This window comes from Leptopilina heterotoma, unplaced genomic scaffold (genome assembly GCF_015476425.1).
Source record: "Leptopilina heterotoma isolate Lh14 unplaced genomic scaffold, ASM1547642v1 Lhet_209, whole genome shotgun sequence".
In the NCBI taxonomy this organism is placed as follows: Eukaryota; Metazoa; Arthropoda; class Insecta; order Hymenoptera; family Figitidae; genus Leptopilina; species Leptopilina heterotoma.
In genome coordinates this window covers 502,205-526,135 of record NW_025110924.1, presented here as the reverse complement: position 1 = coordinate 526,135, position 23,931 = coordinate 502,205, and the positions used below count along the sequence as shown (strand labels likewise).

Below are 23,931 nucleotides of genomic sequence, written 5' to 3'. Positions count from 1 at the left end.
TTGACTTTTTTTCAGAGAAATAAAATTATTTATATGAAATAGAATAAACGGATGCAATAATCGTATTGTGAGAGAAATATAGAAACGCCCACACGAGTTCTTTAACAGTTTTATTGGTTCTTGTTCCTTGACCTTCAAAAGTTTAGCCAATAAAATTATCAAATGCTCCATGTAGGCGTGTCTAAATTTAAAAACGTTTATTGCTCCTCTTTTTTCCAATTAATTAAAATATAATTCGAAATCTAAAATTTCAACAAAAAAATTCTCTCATCTCCTAGAGATAATTTATTTTTTTCTAATTTCAAAATTCACGAAGATAATTTTCCAAATTTTTTAATAATGAAAATCTTCACACGGAATTTGTGATGAAAATTTTTCCACATCATTTTTTTTTCCAGAAGCTGAATAATATTATAATCTTCTCGAGAATCTTCAGTGATGACATTTGTAGATTTTTTTTGTTTTATCTTCGAGCGGACGATTACTATTTATGAAGAAGCATAAATAGTCCAAATAGTAATAAAATTACTTATTTGGAATAGCAGAATCATTAAACAAAATAAAAGAACGAAAATTGTTAAGAATCCAAAAATATACTAACATTACAGTAATAAAATTTTATCGAAAATTACAATATTAATTTTTTCTTTTTACAGAAAAAAAAAGATTCATTCAAAAGAAGAACACACACACACACACACACAACTTTCCTGAAGATATCGACTAAACTGCAGTGAATATAATAAAACGAAAAATAACCCGACAGAACTAATGGTGTGTAAGAAAATTTCAACTTATTTCACTAGAAATGAGACGTTAAAAAGAAGACCAATAAATTGTTTTATTTTTCCAAAATAATATTCACTAATCACTTGTCTTTCCTGAAAAGGAAATTTAGGACAAAAAATTCGTTTACTCTACTTTTTTATAATTAGTTTTCTACTTTATAATTTATACCACATATATTTTTTACTTTTTTTTATTATAATTTATAATTATAATTAATATAATTGTATAATTTGTATTTTTTCTCTATTTTTGAATTAACATTACATTTTTATTTTGTTAATTGAAAATTATTTTAACCTTTTAATTTCTTTTCTCACATTTTATCTCGGGGAATTTTTTTCCTATTTTCAAAATTTAACCGCAAAAAAAAGGAAATAAATCAATTTTATAACAAAAAAAATGTAATTACAATTGTAAATATTAATAGATTTTATAATATTAATGAATTATTTTTAACTTCCAAATTTTTTTCTCATATTTTATATCGGGGAATTTTTTCCCTATTTACAAAATTTTAACTGCAAAAAAAAAAAAAGAATTTTATAACAAAAATTTAATTATAATGATAAATATTAATATGTTCTATAATATAAATCTTGTATAAATATTTTTAAAAAAATTATTTGAAAATTATTTTATTATTTTATTCTATTATTTTATCTTTCAATTTTTTCAATAAAAAATATTTAAAAATAAAAATATATAACTTTTAACATTAATCTATTTTGAACATTAACATATAACTAGAAATATACAAATATTTAGAAAAATTTTAAATGTTCCCAAAATTTTGAACATTCGTATGAACGAAATTAACTTTTTTCATTTTTAAATTCAAATCTTATTATAACAATAATAAAAATTAAAATACGAATAAAAATAAAAACAAAATAATAATAATAATAATAATAATAATAATAATAATAATAATAATAATAATAATAATAATAATAATAATAATGCATCCGGAATTAAAAATTATTTTATTAAGTTTCAAATTGTTTAAGGGCATTTGAACCTTGATGACGTTACAGTTTGTGCAAAGCATGTGTGACGTCATCAAGGTTCAAATGCCCTTAACTTATTCTTTCGATTTTTTTGCAGTTAGTAATTTTAAAAAGTAATTAAAAATCATTATTTGAAAAAATGAAACACAAACATTGAAAAATTGAAATAATTTAAGTAATATTTATAATTAAATTAATTAATAAAAAATATTGATAATTACATATTTATGTTTTTTATTAATAATTGTTCCTTTTTACGATTAAAATTTTGAAAGTAGGAAAAAAATTAATTATTAAAAAAATATTTCGTTCATTAGAACATAGAACATTCTAAATACTTTATCACAGAATTTTAATCCCAGAGAAAAGGGAGAAAAATTTCCCCAAAAAAAATTGAAAACAATAATTTTTTTCATTCTTTCAGCCATCAAATTTCAATTATTTAAAGAAAACTTTAAATATTTTCTCCCTACGTATAGAAACAATTTTCGACAATATTGCATGTTATTATCATATAATACACAGAAATTACTCAAATATTCGCACATAAAAATTAATTTAATATGTAAATAATAAAAATTCAATCTCCTTCAAAAATATCGAAACAAAAAAGAAAACAAAAGGGAAAATTGAAATATTTCATATATATATATAACTTTTAAGGCGTAGAAAAATCATAAAATTGTATTCGTCTATAGCTATAAATACAGTCGGCACTGTAAACACTATCAGAAGTTTCTCTATTCAGTTTGCACCCTCCCAACGCCCCTTTAAATATAGGGTGCATTCTCGGCAGTGGTGTGCTTGCATGCAGCTTTGTGCATGCAAAAACACATGGAAATAGATACACGTGTGTATATGTGTCCTTTGCATGATGCGAAGAATGAGTCAGCGGAGTCAGCCCGTGAAAAGTGGAACATTACTTTTATTTTCAAGAAAAAAAAAAAAAAATAAAACAATTTTTTTTTTCATTTCATTTACCAGAAGTAAAAATTAGAAAAAATATTTTCTTTACTAAATTCCTAAATTCCCAATAACTTGTATCTTTGTTCAAAAAATTTAAAAAATACCCAAAAAAATAATGATTTTTAATAAAAATCCAATTTTATGGAAAATTATTATTAAAATAATTAATTTAGCCAATTTTCAAATAAACATATTTGAATTTAAGTAATATATAGTATAAGAAAATATCGCTCTTCTATGTGGGATCGAACCCCTCTCCCCCGACGCGAACCTTAATAACGCGCGCAATTAAACCCCACGGCCACGGAGGATTGAAATATTTTAAATAAATAAAATAAATAAATTATATTATTGTATCACTATATTATTATATAATACATTGAAAAAAAATTTATTTGATGAAAATAACCGATTATGTGTCTATATTATCAAATAAATATTTACCAAATAAATTTTTTTCAGTGTATTACAATATTAAAATAAATTATATATTATTATATAAATTATTTTATATTAAATATTCTTATTTATTATTAGGTATTCAACAATTTTAATAAAATTTTTCTTAAGAATTAAATTATTTTTCATAAATAATAAAATGTTTCGAAAGAATTCAATTATTTTCAAGAGTTTTAATAAAAATTCAATTATTTTCAACAATTCTGATAACATTGACAATTCTTGTCAAGAATTAAATCATTTTTGTAAATGGGTAATAAAACTCTTCTGAGAATTTCAATTATATTCAATACAATTTTAATAAAATTCAAATTTTTAATAAAATTCTTTGTAAATTTCAATTATTTTCAAAATTTTTAATTAAAATTACTTTAAAAAATTTCATTACTTTTACGAAATTTAATGAAATTCTTAAAAATAAATTTAGTTTACAAATTTTTTAATAAATACTTTACAAAAATTCAATGATTATTTCAATACATCGACAATTTAATTATTTCTGGAAATAATTGAATTCTTGAATAGAATTTTATTAAAACTTTTTTAAATAATTGAATAACTGGAGATTTTATAAAAATTGTATTCAAAATAAGTAAATTCCTATGAAAAATTTACTATTTATTGATATTTTTAAATTCTTAAATTGAATTTTATTAAAGGTTTTTTAAATAATTGAAATTCTGTGAAAAATTCAATTTTTTTAAAAAAATAATTGAAATTTCTCGGAGAATTTTTGCAAGATTTTTAAAAATAATTGTAATTTTCGAAAAAATCAACTAAAATTGTATTCTTGATAAAATTCAATTACTTTAAAAATTTTCAGTAAAAATTATTTTAAAAAAAACTACATTATTTTCAAGAAAATTGAAATAAATTTTGTGAAAAATTCAATTATTCTTTAATATAATTGAAATTTTGTGAAAAATTCAATTATTTTTTAATATAATTAAAATTCTGTGGAAAATTCAATTATTTTTTTAAATAATTGAAATTCTGTGAAAAATTCAATTATTTTTTTAAATAATTGAAATTCTGTGAAAAATTCAATTATTTTTTAAAATAATTGAAATTTCTCGCAGAGTTTTTACAAGATTTTTAAAAATAATTGTTATTTTCGAAGAAATCAATTAAAATTGTATTCTTGATAAAATTCAATTACTTCAAAAATTTTCAGTAAAAATTATTTAAAAAAAACTACATTATTTTCAAGAAAATTGAAATAAATTCTTCAAAACAATTCAATTATTTTAAAGAATTTTAATAAAAATCTTGACAAGAATTAAATTATTTTCAATACAATTTTAATTATCATTTTCTCAAAAGAATTCAATTATTGAAAAAAATGTTGATAAAATTCTTGAAGTGAATTCAATTATTTTCTAATTTTTCTTACTTTGCAAGAATTTAATGATTTTCAGTAAGTTAATTTAAAAATTTTAAACATTCAAAAAGTTAAGAAACAAAAAAATTAAAGTTATAGCTACTGAATTAAAAAGTGAAATTATTTAAAATTTTATCACTAAAAATAAGAAAAAATAGTTTTCCTCTGCTGAGCATCGAACTTCATGGACCTTTATTATTAATTTATTAATATTTTGAATTCAAAATAATGAATATAACTAATTAAAAAGTTGAGTAATTTAATTGCGAAAATTACTTATTTGGACTGACAACAATAGACAAAGGAGAGAGAGAAGAATAATTATTAAAATGAATACACAAATAGATATTATTGTGAAGATAGAAAGAAAACAAATTTATACGAAAGATATATTAAAAATGCATTTCATCACTTTGAAAAGTCATAATATTATTAAAGAACGATGCACGACAGGTGGAAGTCCGAGAAGAGCAATGGTCTACTGCTTATCATAAAACATACCAGTGTCACCTTTCAGTTATCAACCATCTGATACAACTTAAACTCAATATAAAGCGTCAATCACAATTTTTATTTTTCGCAGTATATATATATATATAACAGAACACTCTCTCAAAAAGTCAGTCATTTTTTAAAAATATCCCCTCTCTAATTACAAGAATAAAAAAGACACTTTTTCCCATAAAGTTTTTAAACATTTAAATGATAATTTTTTTAATATTTTTTAAAAATTACTAAACTTAAATAAAAAATATTTTAATTCAACATTTAGTTAAAAATTAATTTTTTAATTATTAAAAAAATATTTTGTAATTAAACTTCAAATTAATTATTAATAAAAATATCGTTCGTATTACATTTACGGAAATTCTTTAATTAAATATATATAGGTATTAGAAAATAAAATACAAATAATAAATAAATAAAATAAAATACAAATAATAAATAAATAAAATAAAATCCAAATGAACTTTTTAAAAAAAATTAATTCTACAGAATTTTTAATTAAAAGTGTGAAAAGTTCAGAATTTTAATATTAATCTTTTCAAAAAGATTTTTTTTTCAATTAAATTCATTGAAAATTGGAATTTTATAAAATTCCAAATTACAACATTTTAAAGTTCAGGGTTACGTAGCAACCCTGAAAAATTTGGGAACAGAAAGAAGACTAAAAAATTGAGCAGAAAATTGAAGAATTAAAAATTAATTTGGAACAAAAAGATATGAAACAAAAGACATTTTCCTAGGCCAGTGAACTTCAATTAACTTTTTTTTTTCTCCAAAGTGACAAAAGGGGAAAAAAGAAAAAATGTTCGTGAAGAATCATGCGGGTACGTCGAGGAATAAATTATAAAATTATACAAAATTTCGATATTTTATCCAAAGAATTTCAATTTCTACGAAGAAGAGGCCTCAGATGGACTAAAAAGAAGTTCTATTCTCTTTTTCAAAAAAAAAAGTCGGGGAAGTTTACAAGAAAATAAATAAAAGATTTCTCTGTGTGCCTTTTTTATGTTAAAAAAAGTCGAAAAGTAATTTTTCCTTTAAGTCGAAAAAACCTATAAGAAACCATTAAATCCGAGTTCTGAAAGAATTCCATTTTTGTTGTTCAAAAAATTTTTTGGTGTTCAAGAATATTTAAAAATTTAAAAGACCAAAAGAAAAATTTAAAAGGAAAAAAAACTAATTCTTTGCGGAAAAAAAATTAAGTTATTTTTTCGTAATATTTGAAAAATATAGAATTTTTATGTGGCGCTCTTTGAGATAATCGCAGCTGCATTTAAAAATATTCCTATCATTGATTAAAATCACAAAATATGTGTATATACATTATACTTGTGTGTGTGTATGTACTGCATGAACTGCACATTATGAATATTTACGTAAGCCTAGAATCAGAGATAAAATTTTATTTCCTAGATGGAAAACGGATCGCATAGTATTGACATATATACGTACGATCAGCAGCTTCTTTTATAGGAGGAGAAACTCATCCTCAAATAAGAATTTTTTCTCATGCAGTATAGAAAATCAAGAATTCAATTACAGTTTCTACATGCACAATTGAAACTCTAATATATGTGCAGGTTTTTATAGTAAATGTGAAACTTTAAGAAGAAAATTAAAGCATATATTTACATTTATGTATATAATAATAAAATACCTATTATTATTAAGAAGAAAAAGAAGAAACTAATGAAATTATATGAATTCTCTTCTATTTTCTTTTGCGATTTTTAACCATTTCATAATCTCTTCAAGTGTAATTTTTTTATTCTAAAAAAACAGTTTTCTTTACAGGAAGGTAAAATGTTTACTTGAAGACAAACATTTGGCTTTTGAAGCAGAAAAATTGTATTCAAAGCAATAATTTCAGTATTTAAAGAAAATATGAATTCAAATACGAATTGTCCCATTTAATTGACTTAAATAAAAATTATTTGATTCAACTAAGAACTAAATATTTACTAGAATTACATAAATTGTTTGTACCATTTAATTGACTCAAATAAAACTTATTTAATTCAACTATAAGAACTAAAAATTTACTAGAATTACTTAAATTGTTTTCAAAGCAGAAAAATTGTATTCAAAGCAATAATTTCAGTATTTGAAGAAAATATGAATTCAAATACGAATTGTAGGTACCATTTAATTGACTCAAATAAAAAATATTTGATTCAACTAAACATTCATTTGATAATAGACAACTAATCCGTTATTCGAATGAAAGAAATTTTTGTTCAGTGCACAAAAGAAAAAAATTGTTCTCGAATGTAATTAAAAATTTTCCAATCAAACATACGAACAAGAAGATATTGAATATGAAGATTTTTGAAAAACTTATGCCATCGACAAAGAAGAGGGAACTAAAGGATACTTTTTCAACTTGTCGTGTTTCTGGAACAACAGGATATCCCGTGGAAGTGAAGAACATGGTTAGTGCAGACGTGTGACACCTACACACAAACACATATGTGTGTGTGTGTGTATCTTTTTCCATCATATAAATATGCATGCTTGTATTACATATATGTAGAGAATGAGAACGCGTAAGGTCTCTTCAATATCGTCGTGTGGTATCGCATTTCGGCGCGTGCTGTGACAACGACCTCAAACCGCATCGTTCATTATCCTTTCCTTCCCGTATTAACTTCATTTTCAAACAAATTTCAAATACATAAGCCAACAAAATTTATCCCATCCAATTTCTTAATCCTTAAACACGAAAATTTAGCGACAACAATAATTTTTTTATAATTTCTATTTTTGTTTCAATTACATTTAAAGTTCTATTCCTATTATCCCTTTCTGTAATTAATTTTCCAAAATAATTAATTGCCTGGAACAACAATAAATTTCTCTAGAATAACGAATGTCTTAAATGAATAAACTAAAAATTTTACTAATTTAAGGAAAAGCTTTAGCAGAAATTCAATTATGTTCAAAATTTTTTTCTAAATTCTCGTCAAAATTTCAATTATTTTTAGAAATAATTAAATTCTTCTCTGAAATTCAATTATATTCAAAAGTTTTAATAAGATTTTTGTCAAAATTTCAATTCTTTTCAAACATTTTCCTCAATTCAATGATTTATATAATATCTATAATAAAACTCATTGCAGAATTTGAATTATTTTTAATACAATTTTAATCGAATTTCTCGAAAAATGTAATTATTCTTAAAAATTTTGTTAAAATTCGTGGAAAGGATTCAATTATTTAAAAATTTGTTGATAAAATTCTTTGTGAGAATTGAATTTTAAGAAACATTCAATTGTTCAGTGAATTTTTTATTTACGTATTTAAATAATTGAATTCTCGTAGAATTTTGTAATAAAAATTTATTTAAAAATGAATTAGAGTTAAAATTTTAGATAATTGAATATTAAAAGCAATATAGCGTAAATTTTTAAAAATAATTGAATTTTGAAATTAATTTTTTTGATAAAGTTTAATTGAATTTTTTTAATATTATTTAAAGTTTTTAGTTTCTAATGTTTATTTAATTAAAGAATTTACGAATAATTGAAATTTCGTAAAATTGAGTATTGTAAACAAATGGATTTGAAAATTGTCAAATAACTTTTTCGAAAACTATTAAAAATAATTGATTTAATGAAGAATTTTAGTTAAAAATTCTTGTAAATAATAATTGAATATTGTAAATAATTTTATCACTCGGTCATCTTTCATTATTATAAAACATGAAGAAATCGATCACTCCGAGTCGAATCACTCCGAACTCGGAGTTATCGATATCTTCATGTTTTATAGTTATGAAAAATTTAATTTATAGTTTTAAGTAAAATGTTCTTTTATTTTACTCTCACTCGGAATAAATAATAATACAAAATTTTAATTGCTAATTACAGTTTAAGTATGGAATGAAAATGAAATGTCATAATATATATTATATATATATAGTCAGAAAACAAATATATACTTGCACGTGTGATTATAATTTACTCGCAAAATAACACAAATACTGTCGAAGACGAATCCTTATATAAGCAAATTTTGAATAGGGTCCATTTTCAAATGCACTGAATACCCTTTATGCTCGATTTTAATGAATCATATATATTATTACATAACACTTGAATGAAATTTCTGATCAGCTGCGAACCTTCAGAATTAATTAATATACGAACTAAATTATTATAATATAAATATTATAATAAATATTATAATCAATTCCTTAAAATATATATTTAATTTTCCTTTTTTGACAACGAGGCTTCTGAAATTTAATTATTTTTAATAAATTCCGACCCCAGCTTATTCAAAATACAATTAAGAATTTTTAATTACAATTCTCCGCTAAATGTTTATTTTACTTTTATTATAACTTTTAGAAACATCTGCAAAAATTCAATGATTCAACATACAAAAAAACAATTCAATGAAAATACTTTTAAAATTCAATTATTGTCAGGAATGGAAAAAACATTAAAGATTTCTTTTGAAGACTTGAAAATTTACAAGTTTTTAACGCAGTGAGAAATAAAATTCAAGAAGAGTTTAAAGTTTTCAAGATTTTCAAAGCACACAAAGAACTATATATAAGAATTTTCGTAGCATTTCTAAGAAATTTGATATTTTTCCAGTAGTTCTAATAAAAATTCCCTGAATTTTCTCTCATTTCACAGACTAATTTTCCCTTTTGTCTGACTTTCACCCTTTCCACCACAAGTGACAACACTGAATAAATAAAAAGTTTATTCAAAACTAAATTTTTATTTTAAACAAAATTTCTTTGAACATAAAATTTATTTGAACCTAATAAAATTTTGAGTCAAATATCTTTTTTTCTGGATGTACATAACACAATATAATTAAAGTCTCTTAAACAAAAGAAAACAAAATCTAAGAAAGAAAGGAAAAAAAACCAAGTTCTGAAATGAGAACATTTCAAAATTATCATTCAGATTTTAGAACCTACAGGATAAATTTATTCAACATTATCAATAAAAAAAAGGGTCGTCAAAAAAGAATCTATCCAAACTAGGAACGTGATACAAAAACCATTGTAATATATTTATACAATGTTCGTGTAAAGAAGAAAACCAGAAAGTGTGGGCCTGATTAGTTGGAAACCTCTGAATTTCTTGAAAGCACTATATCCCTGCCGAGCCTTTTTTTCTCTTTTTTTTTGCCCTATACGACATATGATGTGGATATCGCAAGGGGTGGTGACGTCATTCCAACAGACACACGTGCACACGTAAATCTATATAGACACTCTATGTACATACACGTTTATATACGAACACTAAAAGACCCACCTCTATTCAAGGTAGGTTCACTTTGTCTACACTCTTCAGTGCGATCGCACACCAATGGACTATAACATGCATATTGCCTGGTATACACCAGACCAAGGACCATCCGGCGCCCCTTTAATAGGAGAGGAGAATTTCTAGTGCTCGCTTCTACCAGCCAGTATAACATGCGATAGAAAATCATTCGCTCGAATATAATTATGCCTTTTAAAATACATCTAAAAACTGCGACGAAAATTACAATTTTTTTCCTTAAAGATTCAATATTCGACTAGAATAACAGTCCAGGAATATTTGTCTAATATGTCTAATCTACACAGAAAAACGATAAGCTAATTTTAAGAAGCGCCTACTTAAATAGGAGCCAAGAATATTCCCTACTTAACATAAGTGTCCCTACTTAAATTAAGTGAGAAATATTTTTACAATAAGATTAATTATTATTGTAACAATATTTCCCACTTGATTTAAGTAGGGAATATTCTTGGCTCCTATTTAAGTAGGCGCTTCTTAAAATTAGTTTATCGTTTTTTCTGTGTAGTGATTTCTACTAATTTATTAGTAAATGAAATGATAAAAATAGTAGTGAACATTCTGATAAAGATAATAGTGAACATTCTGATACAGATAATAGTGATCATCCAGATAAAAATGATAGTAAACATACCGATAAAGATAATGATATAGATAATAAAATATAATGGTAAAAATTATGAGATAAAGATAATGGTAAAAATTCTGGTATTGATAATGATGAAGATAATAATGAAAGTAATAGTAAAAATTCTAGTAAAGATAACAATGAAGATAATAATAAATAGAATAAAGAACATTGTAAAGATAGCAACAAAGATAATAAAGAACATTGTAAACATATCAATAAAGATAATCAAGAACATTGTAAACATATCAATAAAGATAATCAAGAACATTGTAAACATATCAATAAAGATAATCAAGAACATTGTAAACATATCAATAAAGATAATCAAGAACATTGTAAACAAATCAATAAAGATAATCAAGAACATTGTAAACATATCAATAAATGATGAACGTTCAAAACTTTAGGAGAATTTTTATAATTAAAAAGTCAATACTTTTCAATTATAAAATATTAAATATTAACATAAAAGTGAGTGAACTTTGATTTAATATACTGGTTACAACTGACAATGCTTGCAATTATTGATTGTAACAACAATCGATAATGGTTTCAATTATTACAATTTAGAATCGATAATAGCATCAATTATTGGTACACATACAATCAATAGTGGCTTGTATTTCTATACATATCTTGCTATCGGTAGTTATGTAAACATTGTATTTTTTAACTTTGAATTATTTTTATTTTTAGTTTTTTGCTCACAAGGTAAACTTGCTTTTTTATTCTCTTTACTATTATAACTTTACATTGTCACAATTTTCGTTACTATTTTTATCACTATCTTTACCAGTATTTTTTACTATTATCTCTATCATATCTTTGCAATTTTCTTTTCTAGCTTTATTATTATCTTGATCATTAATTCTACCAGCATTTTTACTGTATTCTTCTTCATCATCTTTATCAGTATTTTTTTTATAACATCTTCATTATTATCTCTACCAGAATTTTTACCATCGTCTTCATTATTATATTTATCAATAGTTTTACTACTATCTTCATCATTATTTTTACAATGTACTTTTTTATCTTTATCATTATCTTCACCAGTATTTTTACTAACATCTACATTATTATCTTTATCAGAATTTTTTCTACTATCTTTATTATCTTAACAATGTTCTTTTTATCTTTATCCTTATCTTTACCAAGATTTTTACTAAATTGCTTTTATTATTGTTTTCAGCATAATTTCTACCAGAATTTTCACCATTATCTTTATTATTATCTATATAATTATCTTTACCAGTAGGTTTACTACTATCTTTATGATTGTCTTCATCATTAAGTTAACCATTATTATTTTTACTATTATCCTTATCATAATCTTTATTTGTACTTCTATTATCGTCATCATCATCATTATCATCATTATTTCTACCCGATTTTTTATCATTATCTTTATTATTATCATTATCTTCATCAGTATGTTTACTATTATCATTATGACTGTTCACTATTATCTTCATCATAATGCTTACTATTATTTTTATTATATTAACCTTTATTTTTACTATTGTCCTTATCATTATCTTTACCACTAGTTTTACTATTATCTTTATTATCTTTACATTGTTCTTTATTATCTTCATTAGTATCTTTACAATGTTCTTTGTTATCTTCATTATTATCTTTACAATGATCTTTATTATTATCTTCACAATATTCTTTATTTTCTTTATCATTATCTTCATTGTTATCTTTACTAGAATTTTTACTATTACTTTTATTATCATCTTTATCATTGTCCATACCAGAATTTTTACCATTATCTTTCTTGTTATCATCTTTATCATTGTCCATACCAGAATTTTTTCCATTATCTTTCTTGTTATCATCTTTATCATCATCTTCACCAATAATAATATAAAAAAATTTACCAAAGTTGAAAATGAAGACAATGATCTTTGTTAAATTTTTTCGATAAGGGAAGAAATTATTTAAGTTCCTAAAGTTTGGGGAAAATGTTGATAATGATGATGTTGAAGTAAAAGAAGAAGCAGAAGAAGAAAATCCGAAAAATTCCAGTAAAAATCGAAGACGATTATAAAGAATAGAATTTCTACAATTTTCTTCTCTGCATTATTCAATCATATTGAGAAAAGTGTTATTGCACTGCAAGAAACGTTTTCATTAATAGCAATATTTTCATTTTTATTTGAAAGTGATTTAATGAGACTTCAAGTACTTTGCGGAGACGAGTATGGAACAATGTTGAATTCTAATCTTAAGGGTTTTGGACCGAACCCTTCCTACCGCGCATTGTTTCTTATTAACTCTTTTTACTTCATTCTCTGTTTTCTTCTTCTTTTTTTCTCATTTTTATAGCTTTTCTTTAGCTTTTTCATCATTTTTTTCTTTTCCTTTTTAATTTCCTTTTACTTTTACTATTACTTTTCTTTTCTTCCCTTTTTCCTCTCTTTCTCCATCTCCTTATTCTCATTTCTCAATCAACCTCCTCAACTAATTAACATCTTCAATAAATAATAATAATAATTAAAAATTGGTTCAATTCCTCCATTCCTTTTTAGAACTCAAAAGATACATATCTGAAGATTTTTAATAATTTTATTTAATTATCTATCGAATTATTCATTATTTATTATTAATTATTACTTATCACCTATTTTTAATTATTCATTCTAAAACTTTAAAAAAATTGTTTTATTTTTTAATGTTTGCAACAAAACTATTTTTGGACACTGAACTATTTCCTATTAATTATTATTTTCGATTATTAATTATCCAATATTATTTTAATGTTATTAATTATTAATTACTAAATATTAATAATTAATTACCTTTTAGAAATATGCACACCTATCAAAAGCGACAACACTCCGAGTAAAGAAGATTTGTATCGCGGGAATAGAAAATATCAAACATCAATATTCTCCACGTTAATCCGATTAGGAAACTGTATACTAATTTTCGATAAACGTACACCTAAAATTATATTTTGCCCCCTCTGTCGCAACCGATATATTAGTAAACAAAACAGAAAATATTTCACTACCTACACAACAAGTTGTTGAACCTTCCTAAATTCCCAGCATATAGGAATTTATCTTTACCGAGAAGATTTATCTATAACCCACCATCATACCTTGTGCCAACAAATTAAAAACAATTATCAAATACAGCAGTAAAGTAGTCGAATACTCATAAATGTTAAACTCTGCGAACTCACACATTACGATATGAATCCTGAGAAGATAATCAATACACATATAGAACAGTGTTAAGAAAGGTCAAGAAACATTGATTCCGCCTATAGTGGCGGTAATATTAATTCTTATAGAATATAGAGAGTAATATATACAAAAATCTCAAATCAAAAACAATGCGAAAATATTTAGTATAAAATAATTATTCTCGAAAGAATTAAAGAATAATCGAAGAATAATAAGAAGAATAAAGTTATTCCTTCGAAAGAAGGAAAATATCTACAATAGAAGAGTAAATTCAATTTTTAAAACAAAGAATTTTACCTTTTGTTTACCAAGTAAATTATTCTTGTTCTACAATAGAAATTATTCCTCTTTACTGTTAACTTGAAAGCATCAAATTGAAAAGAATTGATACTAAAAATTTGAAATAACTTACGATTCAATCCATATTTTTGGTATCAATTCGTAAAAATGTTATACTCTTAAAAATTTGGTTCCAAAATCATAAGTTGATGCAAATTTTTGGTACCAAATAATTCTATAACTTTAATTTTTAATACAATTTCAAATTGGAATATTTTCGAGAGTATTAAAATATCGAAAAAAACTATTTTCTTTATTTGAACTTTCAGAACATTTTGCATTTAATTTTTGAAAATATTCAAAAAGACTTTTATTCATTTGAACGTCTAGAACCTAAATTTTGAACGTTTAATTGAACGAAATTTATTTATTTTTTTAATTTCAAGCTTTGTTATAATAACAATCATGCGTCACAAATTAAAAAAAATTACAATACTTCAAAAAGTTAAGTTTCTAATTCTCAAATATTTTAAGTTTACGTCTTTGATTTTTAATACAATTTTAAATTAAAATACTTTCGAAAACATTGAAATATCAAAAAAACAAACTTTATTTGAATGTTGAGAATTTTTTAATACTTAAAAAACTTATTTCCGTGAAATTAGAGTCCACGCTCAGCGTCGAAAATTATTATTTGCAATTTTTAAATATGCGAAAATTTATAATTTTAATAATGATATTAATAATAATAATTTTAATAATAAAAATTTAAGGGCTTAAGAAAATGTTCCGAAAACATTTTTAACCTAAATTCTCAGTAACATTTCTTTAATTCTTTTTAATTTGCCCAAACAGAAATTGTTTTCGACGTTCAGCGTCGACGCTAACTTCAGGAAAATTAGAGAACTTTAACCAAGTGCCTTGAGAAACTTCAGGAAAATCAAATACACTGTTTTGTTATATAAACAAAAGTTTTAAGTCATTTTAAATATTTTTTTTTCGCAGTTTTTCTAAGGATATCAAATTGAGACAAAAACGAAATAAAAAAATCGACATTTATTTGATTTAACTAAACATTTATTTCAGTTTAACAAAATTTTTTCTATCGAAGAAAGTTTTTAAACTTTCTTTGAAAGAAAAATTTTGTTAAACTGAAATAAATTGAATGATAAAATGAATGAAATTTTTTTTCTCTTTGAATATTTAAAATTAGGTCCCTGAAGTTAGCGTCGACGCTGAGCGTAGAAAAAGATTTTTTTCGCAAAAATAAAAGGAAGAAAACTAATTTTTTCAGGAGTTTTGGTTAAAAAAAAAGTGCACTTTATTTTTAATTAACGAGGTGAAAAAAAGAATTGAAAATTAGTGACAATTTCATCTCTAAAAACCCACTAAAAAATAGTTTTCGATGCTGTGCTCGACGCTAACTTCAGGAACTTTAAAAAATACAAATTAAAAGAGTAAAAAAATATCGTTCATTTAAACGATCAAAAAATTAGGAATATTACTGTACAGCAACGAATTTGGAATTATTTTAATTCAAGAATTGATATTTCTAATATAGAAAATTACTTTTTGTTATAAAAAAAACCTCCTTGAAATTGGCGTCGATTTTCAGCGTCGAAAACTATTTTTTGGAGTTTCTAGAGTCAAAAATGTTGCTAACTTCACTTTATTCATTCACCTTGGAAGATGCAAACAAATTTAAGGCACTTTTTTAACCTAAAACCTTACAAAAATTCTTTTTTTTTTATTTTCCCTGTACAAAAATATTTTTCAGCACTGAGTGTCGACGCTAACTTCAAGGGACCTTAAAAAATACAAATTAGAAGAAAAAATACAAATTAAATAAATTAAGAAACACTCCAAAAAGTACTTTCTTAATTTGAATCAGTTAAAAATCATGGTTTTAACGACCTGACAATCAGTGACTGATTTTTTGCTTCTAAATCAGTTAAAAACAACTGATTTTCAATAAAAAAATATTTGATTTTCAGTAAAAAAATAACTGAAAAATGAGTTAAACTTGACTAATTGAATCAGTCAAAAAAAATTTACTGAAACATTAGTTATTTTTAACTAACAATCAGTTATTTTTAACTAACAATCAGTTATTTTTAACTGACAATCCGTTAGTGTTAACTAACAATCAGTTATTTTTAACAAATTGTCAGTAGAAATATTACTATTTGAATTAGTGACTGACTGTTTGCTTCTAAATCAGTTATTTTTAACTGATTCAAATTTAGAGAGTAGTGCCAGTCTAATCTTTAGAGGTCCGGGATGGCCATGGTCCACCATTTATTTTAACGAATCTTTTTATGGAATTGACTTCTTATTTATAAATTTTTTTTTAATAAAAAACTAAAATTTACCGGCCCTCTAAAGGTTAAAACAAGAAGTAGAAAATAATAAAAAGAAAAGATTTAATCATAAAGGCCTCAATTTCAAACTTGAAAAATAAATTTCCCTGAAAAGAATTCCCAACCTTCTCGAAAGAAAACAAGCCTCATTAATTTATTAAACACTAATAATAATAATAATGTATTCATCAAAAAAGAAAGTGTTCAATATACAGAAGTTTCTTCATGGAGTTGTTATTATTAAGGACACGGGTTACATAGTTTACAATGCGTTAGTATGATGGACGCTTAGGGACGAGCAGATAAAGACAACGGGGGTTGAAGAAAGGGGTGACATAGCAGCGTGGCGACGGAGGCATGGTGATGGCGTCCGTCGAGGTCGCGTCTGCGCGAATCTCGTCACACCGCGTGACCACGATCAATACTACGTGCTGTTGTGTATGTTGGGGTAAAGGATGTTGAATTTGAAAAGTGTTATTCCGCGCGTCTATCTCTGAATGATATGGAAGGGAACGCCTCTCTCTCTCTCTCTCTCATTCTCTCTCTCTTTCACTCTCTAACTCTCTCTCTATCTCTCCACGTGGAAACCACGTGTGCGCTTTTCGCGCTCTTCAAAACATGTCGCACGCGTTTCATATGAAATTCTCAATTCCTCATTGTGTGATCATCATTTATCTGATGGTTATCACCCATAGACTCCCGAACACTTCGTGTCTCTCTATATATAATACATTTTACTTTGTCTATATACTGAAACCTATTCACGTCGAGTGTTCCTTCACGAGCCACCCCTATATAAATAGATATATATGTATATAAGTCTACGACTACGCCTACAATTTGCAAAAGCAAGTTGGTTACTGTGCAATAAAACGCCTTTACAATTTTCATAATTTTCATGTTGTTCGTTTTTCAAATCTTTGGTTGTTTTCAAAGAAAATAATCATTGGAATACGTTCAACACAATCTTCAGAGTTTCGATGCATTTCTTTTTCAATTTCGAGTATATGATGTACTGTGCAGCAGTATATTATCTATTTTATATATTTTGCAGAATATTTTATGTATTTTGCTGAATTTATGTTCATGTTTACTGTAATTTATGTTGCTGACTGTATTTTTATGTTTACTGTAACTTATGTTGTCGACTCTACTTTTAAATTTTTGTGTTGTTTTTTATGTTGCAGGCTTCATTTTTACATTTACTGTAATTTATGTTGCTGGACCAACATCTGATGTTTGTTCAGCAACAACTTATTTTAGATCAGCAACATTACGCAGAAAAAACAAAGTCTGAAACCGTTTACATCTTAAAACCAAAATGATTAAAACTTAGCTTATTTTTAAATTTAAAACTTTGGGTTTAGTCATAACTTTAGAGGACTTAAAATAATACTCTAAAGGCTAAGATCCAGTAAAAAATGTTTCTAATGTAAACGGTTTTAGTCAAAAGTGAACTGAAAGTAAGAGTTGCATTTTACAGTGTAGATCCAATTTAGAAGTTTTAATTTTAAGAGAATTTGTTTTAATAACATTTGACATCGTTTGGTAAGATTAAACTTTCTTTAGTAACATTGAACTTTCTTTAGTAACATTAAACTTTCTTTTGTAGCATTAAACTTTGTTTAGCAGCATTAAACTTTGTTTAGTAGCATTAATGTTTCTTTTGATGCATTGAACTTTTTTTGTAACATTAGACTTTTTTTGTAGCATTAAAATTTCTTTTGTAACGATAAACTTTCTTTGGTAACGATAAACCTTCTTTGGTAACGATAAACTTTCCTTGGTAACATTAAAGTTTCCTTTATATTATTAAACACTCTTTTGCAACCTGAAACTTTCTTTACCACTTGAAAAAAAATAGAAAGCAAACGTCCACAACATTTTTAAAAACGAAAACGAAAAAATGTGATGATTTTTTTTACTTTTGCTTCTAATTCATGTTATATTTTAGCAATTGTCTCCTAAGCAATAATTAATTTCCTAAAAATTAAAGCACATGAAAATCAGAGATGAATTATAACTTAAAAAAATTCGTTTTTAAAAACATTGCGAATTTTGCAGTTTTATTAAAAAGAATGTCAAATTAGAACAAAAGGGTTTTAAACTTTAAACTTTCTTTAGTGACATTAAACTTGGTTCAGGAATATTTTACTTTATTTGTAATAATATTAAAAGACTTCATAAAAAATATTAGAATTAGTTCAAGAATATATAACTTTACCTTCTTTAATATTTAAACTCTTTATCAAAAATATTAGAATTAGTTTAGGAATATTTAACTTTATACTTTCTGTAATATTTCAAGTCTATTTCAAAAATATTGAAATTTGTTATCCAAAATTAGAAATTGTTGAAATACAATTATTCATATAGAATACAATATTTTTTTAAAAGATTTTTTTGATAAAAAAAATCGTCGAGTAACAGTCGGGTAACAGTAAAGTTACAGTAAAGTTAGAATACACTAACAATAGAGTAACATTAGAATAATATTATAGAAATTTTAATATGAAAACATTAAATTAAACACAAGAGGCAAAAAATTTTACTATAACAATCGAAACATTAATACAAAACTAAATTTATTTTATAGTTGTAAAAATTCACTATTTGTTTTGATAAAAATAAACAACAACAAAATTTAAAAACAACAAACGAAACCTGTTGGTTCTATTTTGAAACTTTTTCCAAATATAATCAAATCCATACAAATGTGCATCATTATCAAAAACAATAAATGATCAAAATTGCATATTTAGATAAGAATCATGTTCGACAATAAAGATAAGTAGGAAAACAACAACATAAAACTGTAATAATGTTATTTGAATATATCAGTTGGTTGTATTTTATAATAAAAGAATAAAACTTAATAGAAAGAATAATAATAAACAATTCGGTTTAATTCTCGTAATATGACAATTAAAAAACAAAAAAAAAAAACAATAAAAAAATAGTTAAAAAAATTACAAAGCTACATTTTTATTTCTAATCTTTCTATTATGTTATATTACTCCTTTTACCCTCTAAATCTGAGTGTATTAATTAAAAATAACTAATTATTAGTAAAATCGTAACTGACATTTTGCTTCTGGAATTAGTAGAAAAAACAACTAATTAAATAAGTAATTATTAGTACAAAGTAACTACGAAAATAGTAAAATTTCACTAACTGAATGAGTTACCAAAAAATGAGTTATTTTTATTAGTTACCTAACCAAAAAGTAAATTGAACTAAAACAAATTTAACAAATAATAAATTATTAACTATCTTATTAGTAAAATAATACTTGAATCACTGACTGACTTTTTATTATCAAATTTTTAAAGAACATGAAAATTAAATTGCGTATTATAATTTTTGTTTTTTGTACAAGTGCTTTCCGTCATTGGTTATTAAAGTAGATTCATATAGTTAAATACCAAGTTCAACTGCGTATTTGATTGCACACGATCATTTTATTTCACTACTGAATTATTTGTGTATTCTTTTTTTGCATTCAATTTAACACCTCGTTGCATAATTGTATCATCATTACACAATGAGGGGCAATAATCGCTATCTTTATTAATTCCGTCAGAGTTATTATAATAATTGTCTTAATTTATTGATATCAAGAACAGAAAAATAAATTTTTACCTATTAGAATTTACAGTTAAAGAAAAGTGCTCATATGTTGATTTTTATACTGTACACAAATTATCACCGTATTTAAACATATTTTCTTTGCATATTTTAATTTGCCCCCAAAGGAAAATGTTGAACGTATTCGTGATATAAAAGAAAAATTTATAATCAGTGATTTAGTTATGCAATCGCGTATTTTTTCTTAATAGATGAAAAAATTGACGAAATTAGTGCGGAGCGTTTTTTGTGAGGGAAAATTCAGACGATTATTGCGTATAGCGACTCGTCTAGAGGAAATTTACAGGTACAGGCAAAAAACAAATGTGACGAGATACTCCGCCGATCAGTGTCTGGTGCTTTCTCTATTTATTATAAACGGCTAGTTGAGATTAGTTGTTATTATTTTCTTTTATTATTTTTTTTCTTTTTTTTTTTGAAAAGAGGGTGCAAGGTTCATTGAACCGTAATTAAGGGACTAACCTGCAAGTCTTAAGGCAGACATTCTCTGGAATTCGGGCTCCTGGAGCCACTTCCACATCCGTCGAAAGGTCTCCCGGCCACTCTTGAGTTTGGACCAGGGTTTAGGGTTGCGCAGAAGGTCACTGAGGGTGCCCTGGCTGCGACACAAGACCCTCTGGGCGAATATCGCCTGAGGTATGCTATACCTCTTGAGTTCGGCACTTATCCGCTGGGCGAGCTCCTTGGTGTTGATCTCCTCGACTTCTCCGGCCCCGTTGCCCGCCGTTGACACCGTCTTCATGACGACCGACGTGTGTTGCACATGTTGCGTGTGTGATATCGCCTGCTGCTGAATCGTCTGCTGTTGTTGTTGCTGCTGCTGTTGCTGCTGCTGAAGCTGCGTCTGCATAGGAGGTGGTGAGGCAGCCGGCACCGAGAGTGCGGTCGGGGAATGGTGAGATGGCGCGAAACTGGGTGCCACCGAGACCGGAGGCGACGGCGGACTCAGTGCGGCGGGACTCTGCTGCAACCTGGGTAAAAAAGCTGGCTCATAGTGCGGACTCGCCGATTTGTGAGGTGAATTCAGAGCACTCTGACTGTAAGCACTCTGCGGCGAGAGAGGACTCGGCTGAAGACCTCCGCCAGGCGAAGGGTAATTGTGCGGAGGCGACATTCCCATCGAAGGCAGTTTGTCGTACGCGTAAGGCGAGCCTCCCATGCCTCCGAGGCCGATGTTCCCGAGGCCGTTGTTTTGCATGACGGCAAAACTGCCAGTAACACCACTGCCGCCGTGCCCTCCATAGGCGAACTTGTCGCTCATCGTCGAGATTGGCGGCAGCGGCTGAAGCGGCGTCAAGGTGGCGTACGAAGATCCAGGACTGAAACCAGGCGGCGACATTCTCTCCGCCACTGAGGTCAGGGTTTGATACGTTGGCTCCGGCTGCATCGCCCTAAAATCCGTCGCGTCGATCATACTCGCGACGGAAACACTAATGCCAGAGGTCGGCGAAAGTTTGCCAGGACTGAGGAGTTCCGACTCGGCGTCCCGCGAGTCGACGTCGACGTCCTGCGGGGGTACGATGACCGAGAGGGACTCCCTCGCGTTCGGCCGACCCGCCGGCGGTTCTTGGGACGAAGACAGATCCTCCGCGGCGGCGAGGTCTCGCTCCTCCTTGACGGAGCCGAGCGCACCAGCCGCGAACAATTCCAGCGGGATTCTCGCGCACGCGATGTCGGGACTTTGTGAAGCCGACGAGCCGGACATAACCTCGCCCCCACCACTGCTACCACCCTCGTGGTGCCTAACAACCCCACCTCTTCCACGTTCACCATCACCACCACTGATACCACCACCACCACCACCCCCTCTTCCTCCTCCAACGCCACCACTACAAGTAGCAGCACCACCGACACAGTTCCCATTCGCACCACCACCCCCCCTGTGAATGCGGCCCTGCGTAGAAATCGCCGTTGGAGAATCGACCGAGTCCAGTAATTGCTCGCTATGCGATTGATGATCGGCTATGTCCTCTATACCTTCCATTTACGCACATCTAGTTCGGGTGGCGCACTCGCGAGGCGTGCAAGACACTCACCTCCAACTATAGACACTCGCGACACCACCGGCGTGCACAACACAATCCCCTCACTCACTCACTCGACCTTCGATTTCCAATCAGCTCAGCTGATAGCTATCGTGTCCGGCACCGGCAACTGCTGCCAACACGTGATAAACTCCTCCACTATAACTCCACTTACAACTATCGTAACAATAACAAATTTCACCTTGAATGTCGCTCTCGTTTAATGCGTTCAGACACTTTTTCCCCGGGATCGGCATAGATCTCCGGTTCCACAGAGGCTGATGCTTTCTCGTTGTCATCCACCGTGCGCCCATGACATACGCGGAGCGAGTGAGCGCACACTCTGCACCCGAGTGAGTGCGAAGCCCAGGAGAGGAGAGAGGGGTGCCGCTCTGTAGCGGCAGGCTACTCCGTGCCCACCGGTGCCCGAGACAGCCCTACGCTCGTGTGCCCCCGTACCCCTCTTATTTCTTCTTTCTCCCTTCTTCACCCCTCCTAAAAACTTCCAACACCCTGATTCTCGTCAACGCGAAAAACACAAAATTCGGTCCAGGTGTAAACTCGATTCTTTAAAATATAAACTCCCCTCCTGTCCTCACCGGTCACACACGGACCATTAATATTTATCTACCTACCCCAGCAACACTTTTCAGTCTCTATTTTTGACCACCCACCATTTTTGCCAAAATTACACTCTTTATTTACAATTTTTTTATCTCTTCATCTCTTTTTTTCCGCCTCACGTCATCACTAATCTTCGTCTCTCTCTCTCTCTTTCTCTCTTCTTCTCTCTCTCCGCCGCAGATTCTCGGTCTCTTTCTTCCACCCTCCCACTCTCTCCCTCTCACAAGCTTACCCGGCAATGCACGTGAAGCGCGACGATCGTGAAAAGCTCCGATCTTGATTATCGATAATCGACCGCCAATCGAGAACAGCGACTAAATTCGAACCAAAAAAAAATTCGATAAAAAACGAGAAATAACCGAAAAGAAAAACTATTTATTTATTTAATATATTATTATAGGAGAGGGAAATTTTCGCAACACCCAAATTTTGATCCAGCGGACCGTTTCGTTCTCACATCCGAGCAAAAGTGACAACGCGCGATTCACCCCCACCATTGAGGCAAAAGCACCGCCGCCACCATCTCACCAACCACCACCACTACTACTTCTTCTGCTACTACTACATTGGCAATCCACCACTACTTGCACCGCATTTGCTGGCGTCAGTCAGGTTTCTATCGATTTTCCGATACCTCGTGACCACCGTTGCTCGATGCGCCGATACTTCGAGCACAAACATCGACTCACGAACACCCACTATAACGACCGACCCCCCTTTGATTCCGATATCCTAGATTGACA

At 27.9% G+C, this 23,931-nt stretch overlaps 1 protein-coding gene across 4 annotated transcripts in view; it reads right to left on the bottom strand.

Moving 5' to 3' along the window:
• The window catches only part of LOC122501328 (hepatocyte nuclear factor 6), a 115,684-nt gene extending 93,156 nt beyond the window's left edge, over positions 1 to 22,528 (bottom strand). For all 4 annotated transcript variants that reach the window (XM_043610704.1, XM_043610705.1, XM_043610706.1 and 1 more), the window contains exon 1: positions 21,003 to 22,528. In XM_043610704.1, the coding sequence (XP_043466639.1) occupies positions 21,003 to 22,524 (1,522 nt within the window). In that variant the 5' untranslated portion in view covers positions 22,525 to 22,528. The remainder of the gene's footprint in view (positions 1 to 21,002) is intronic.
• Positions 22,529 to 23,931: the final 1,403 nt, after the last annotated feature.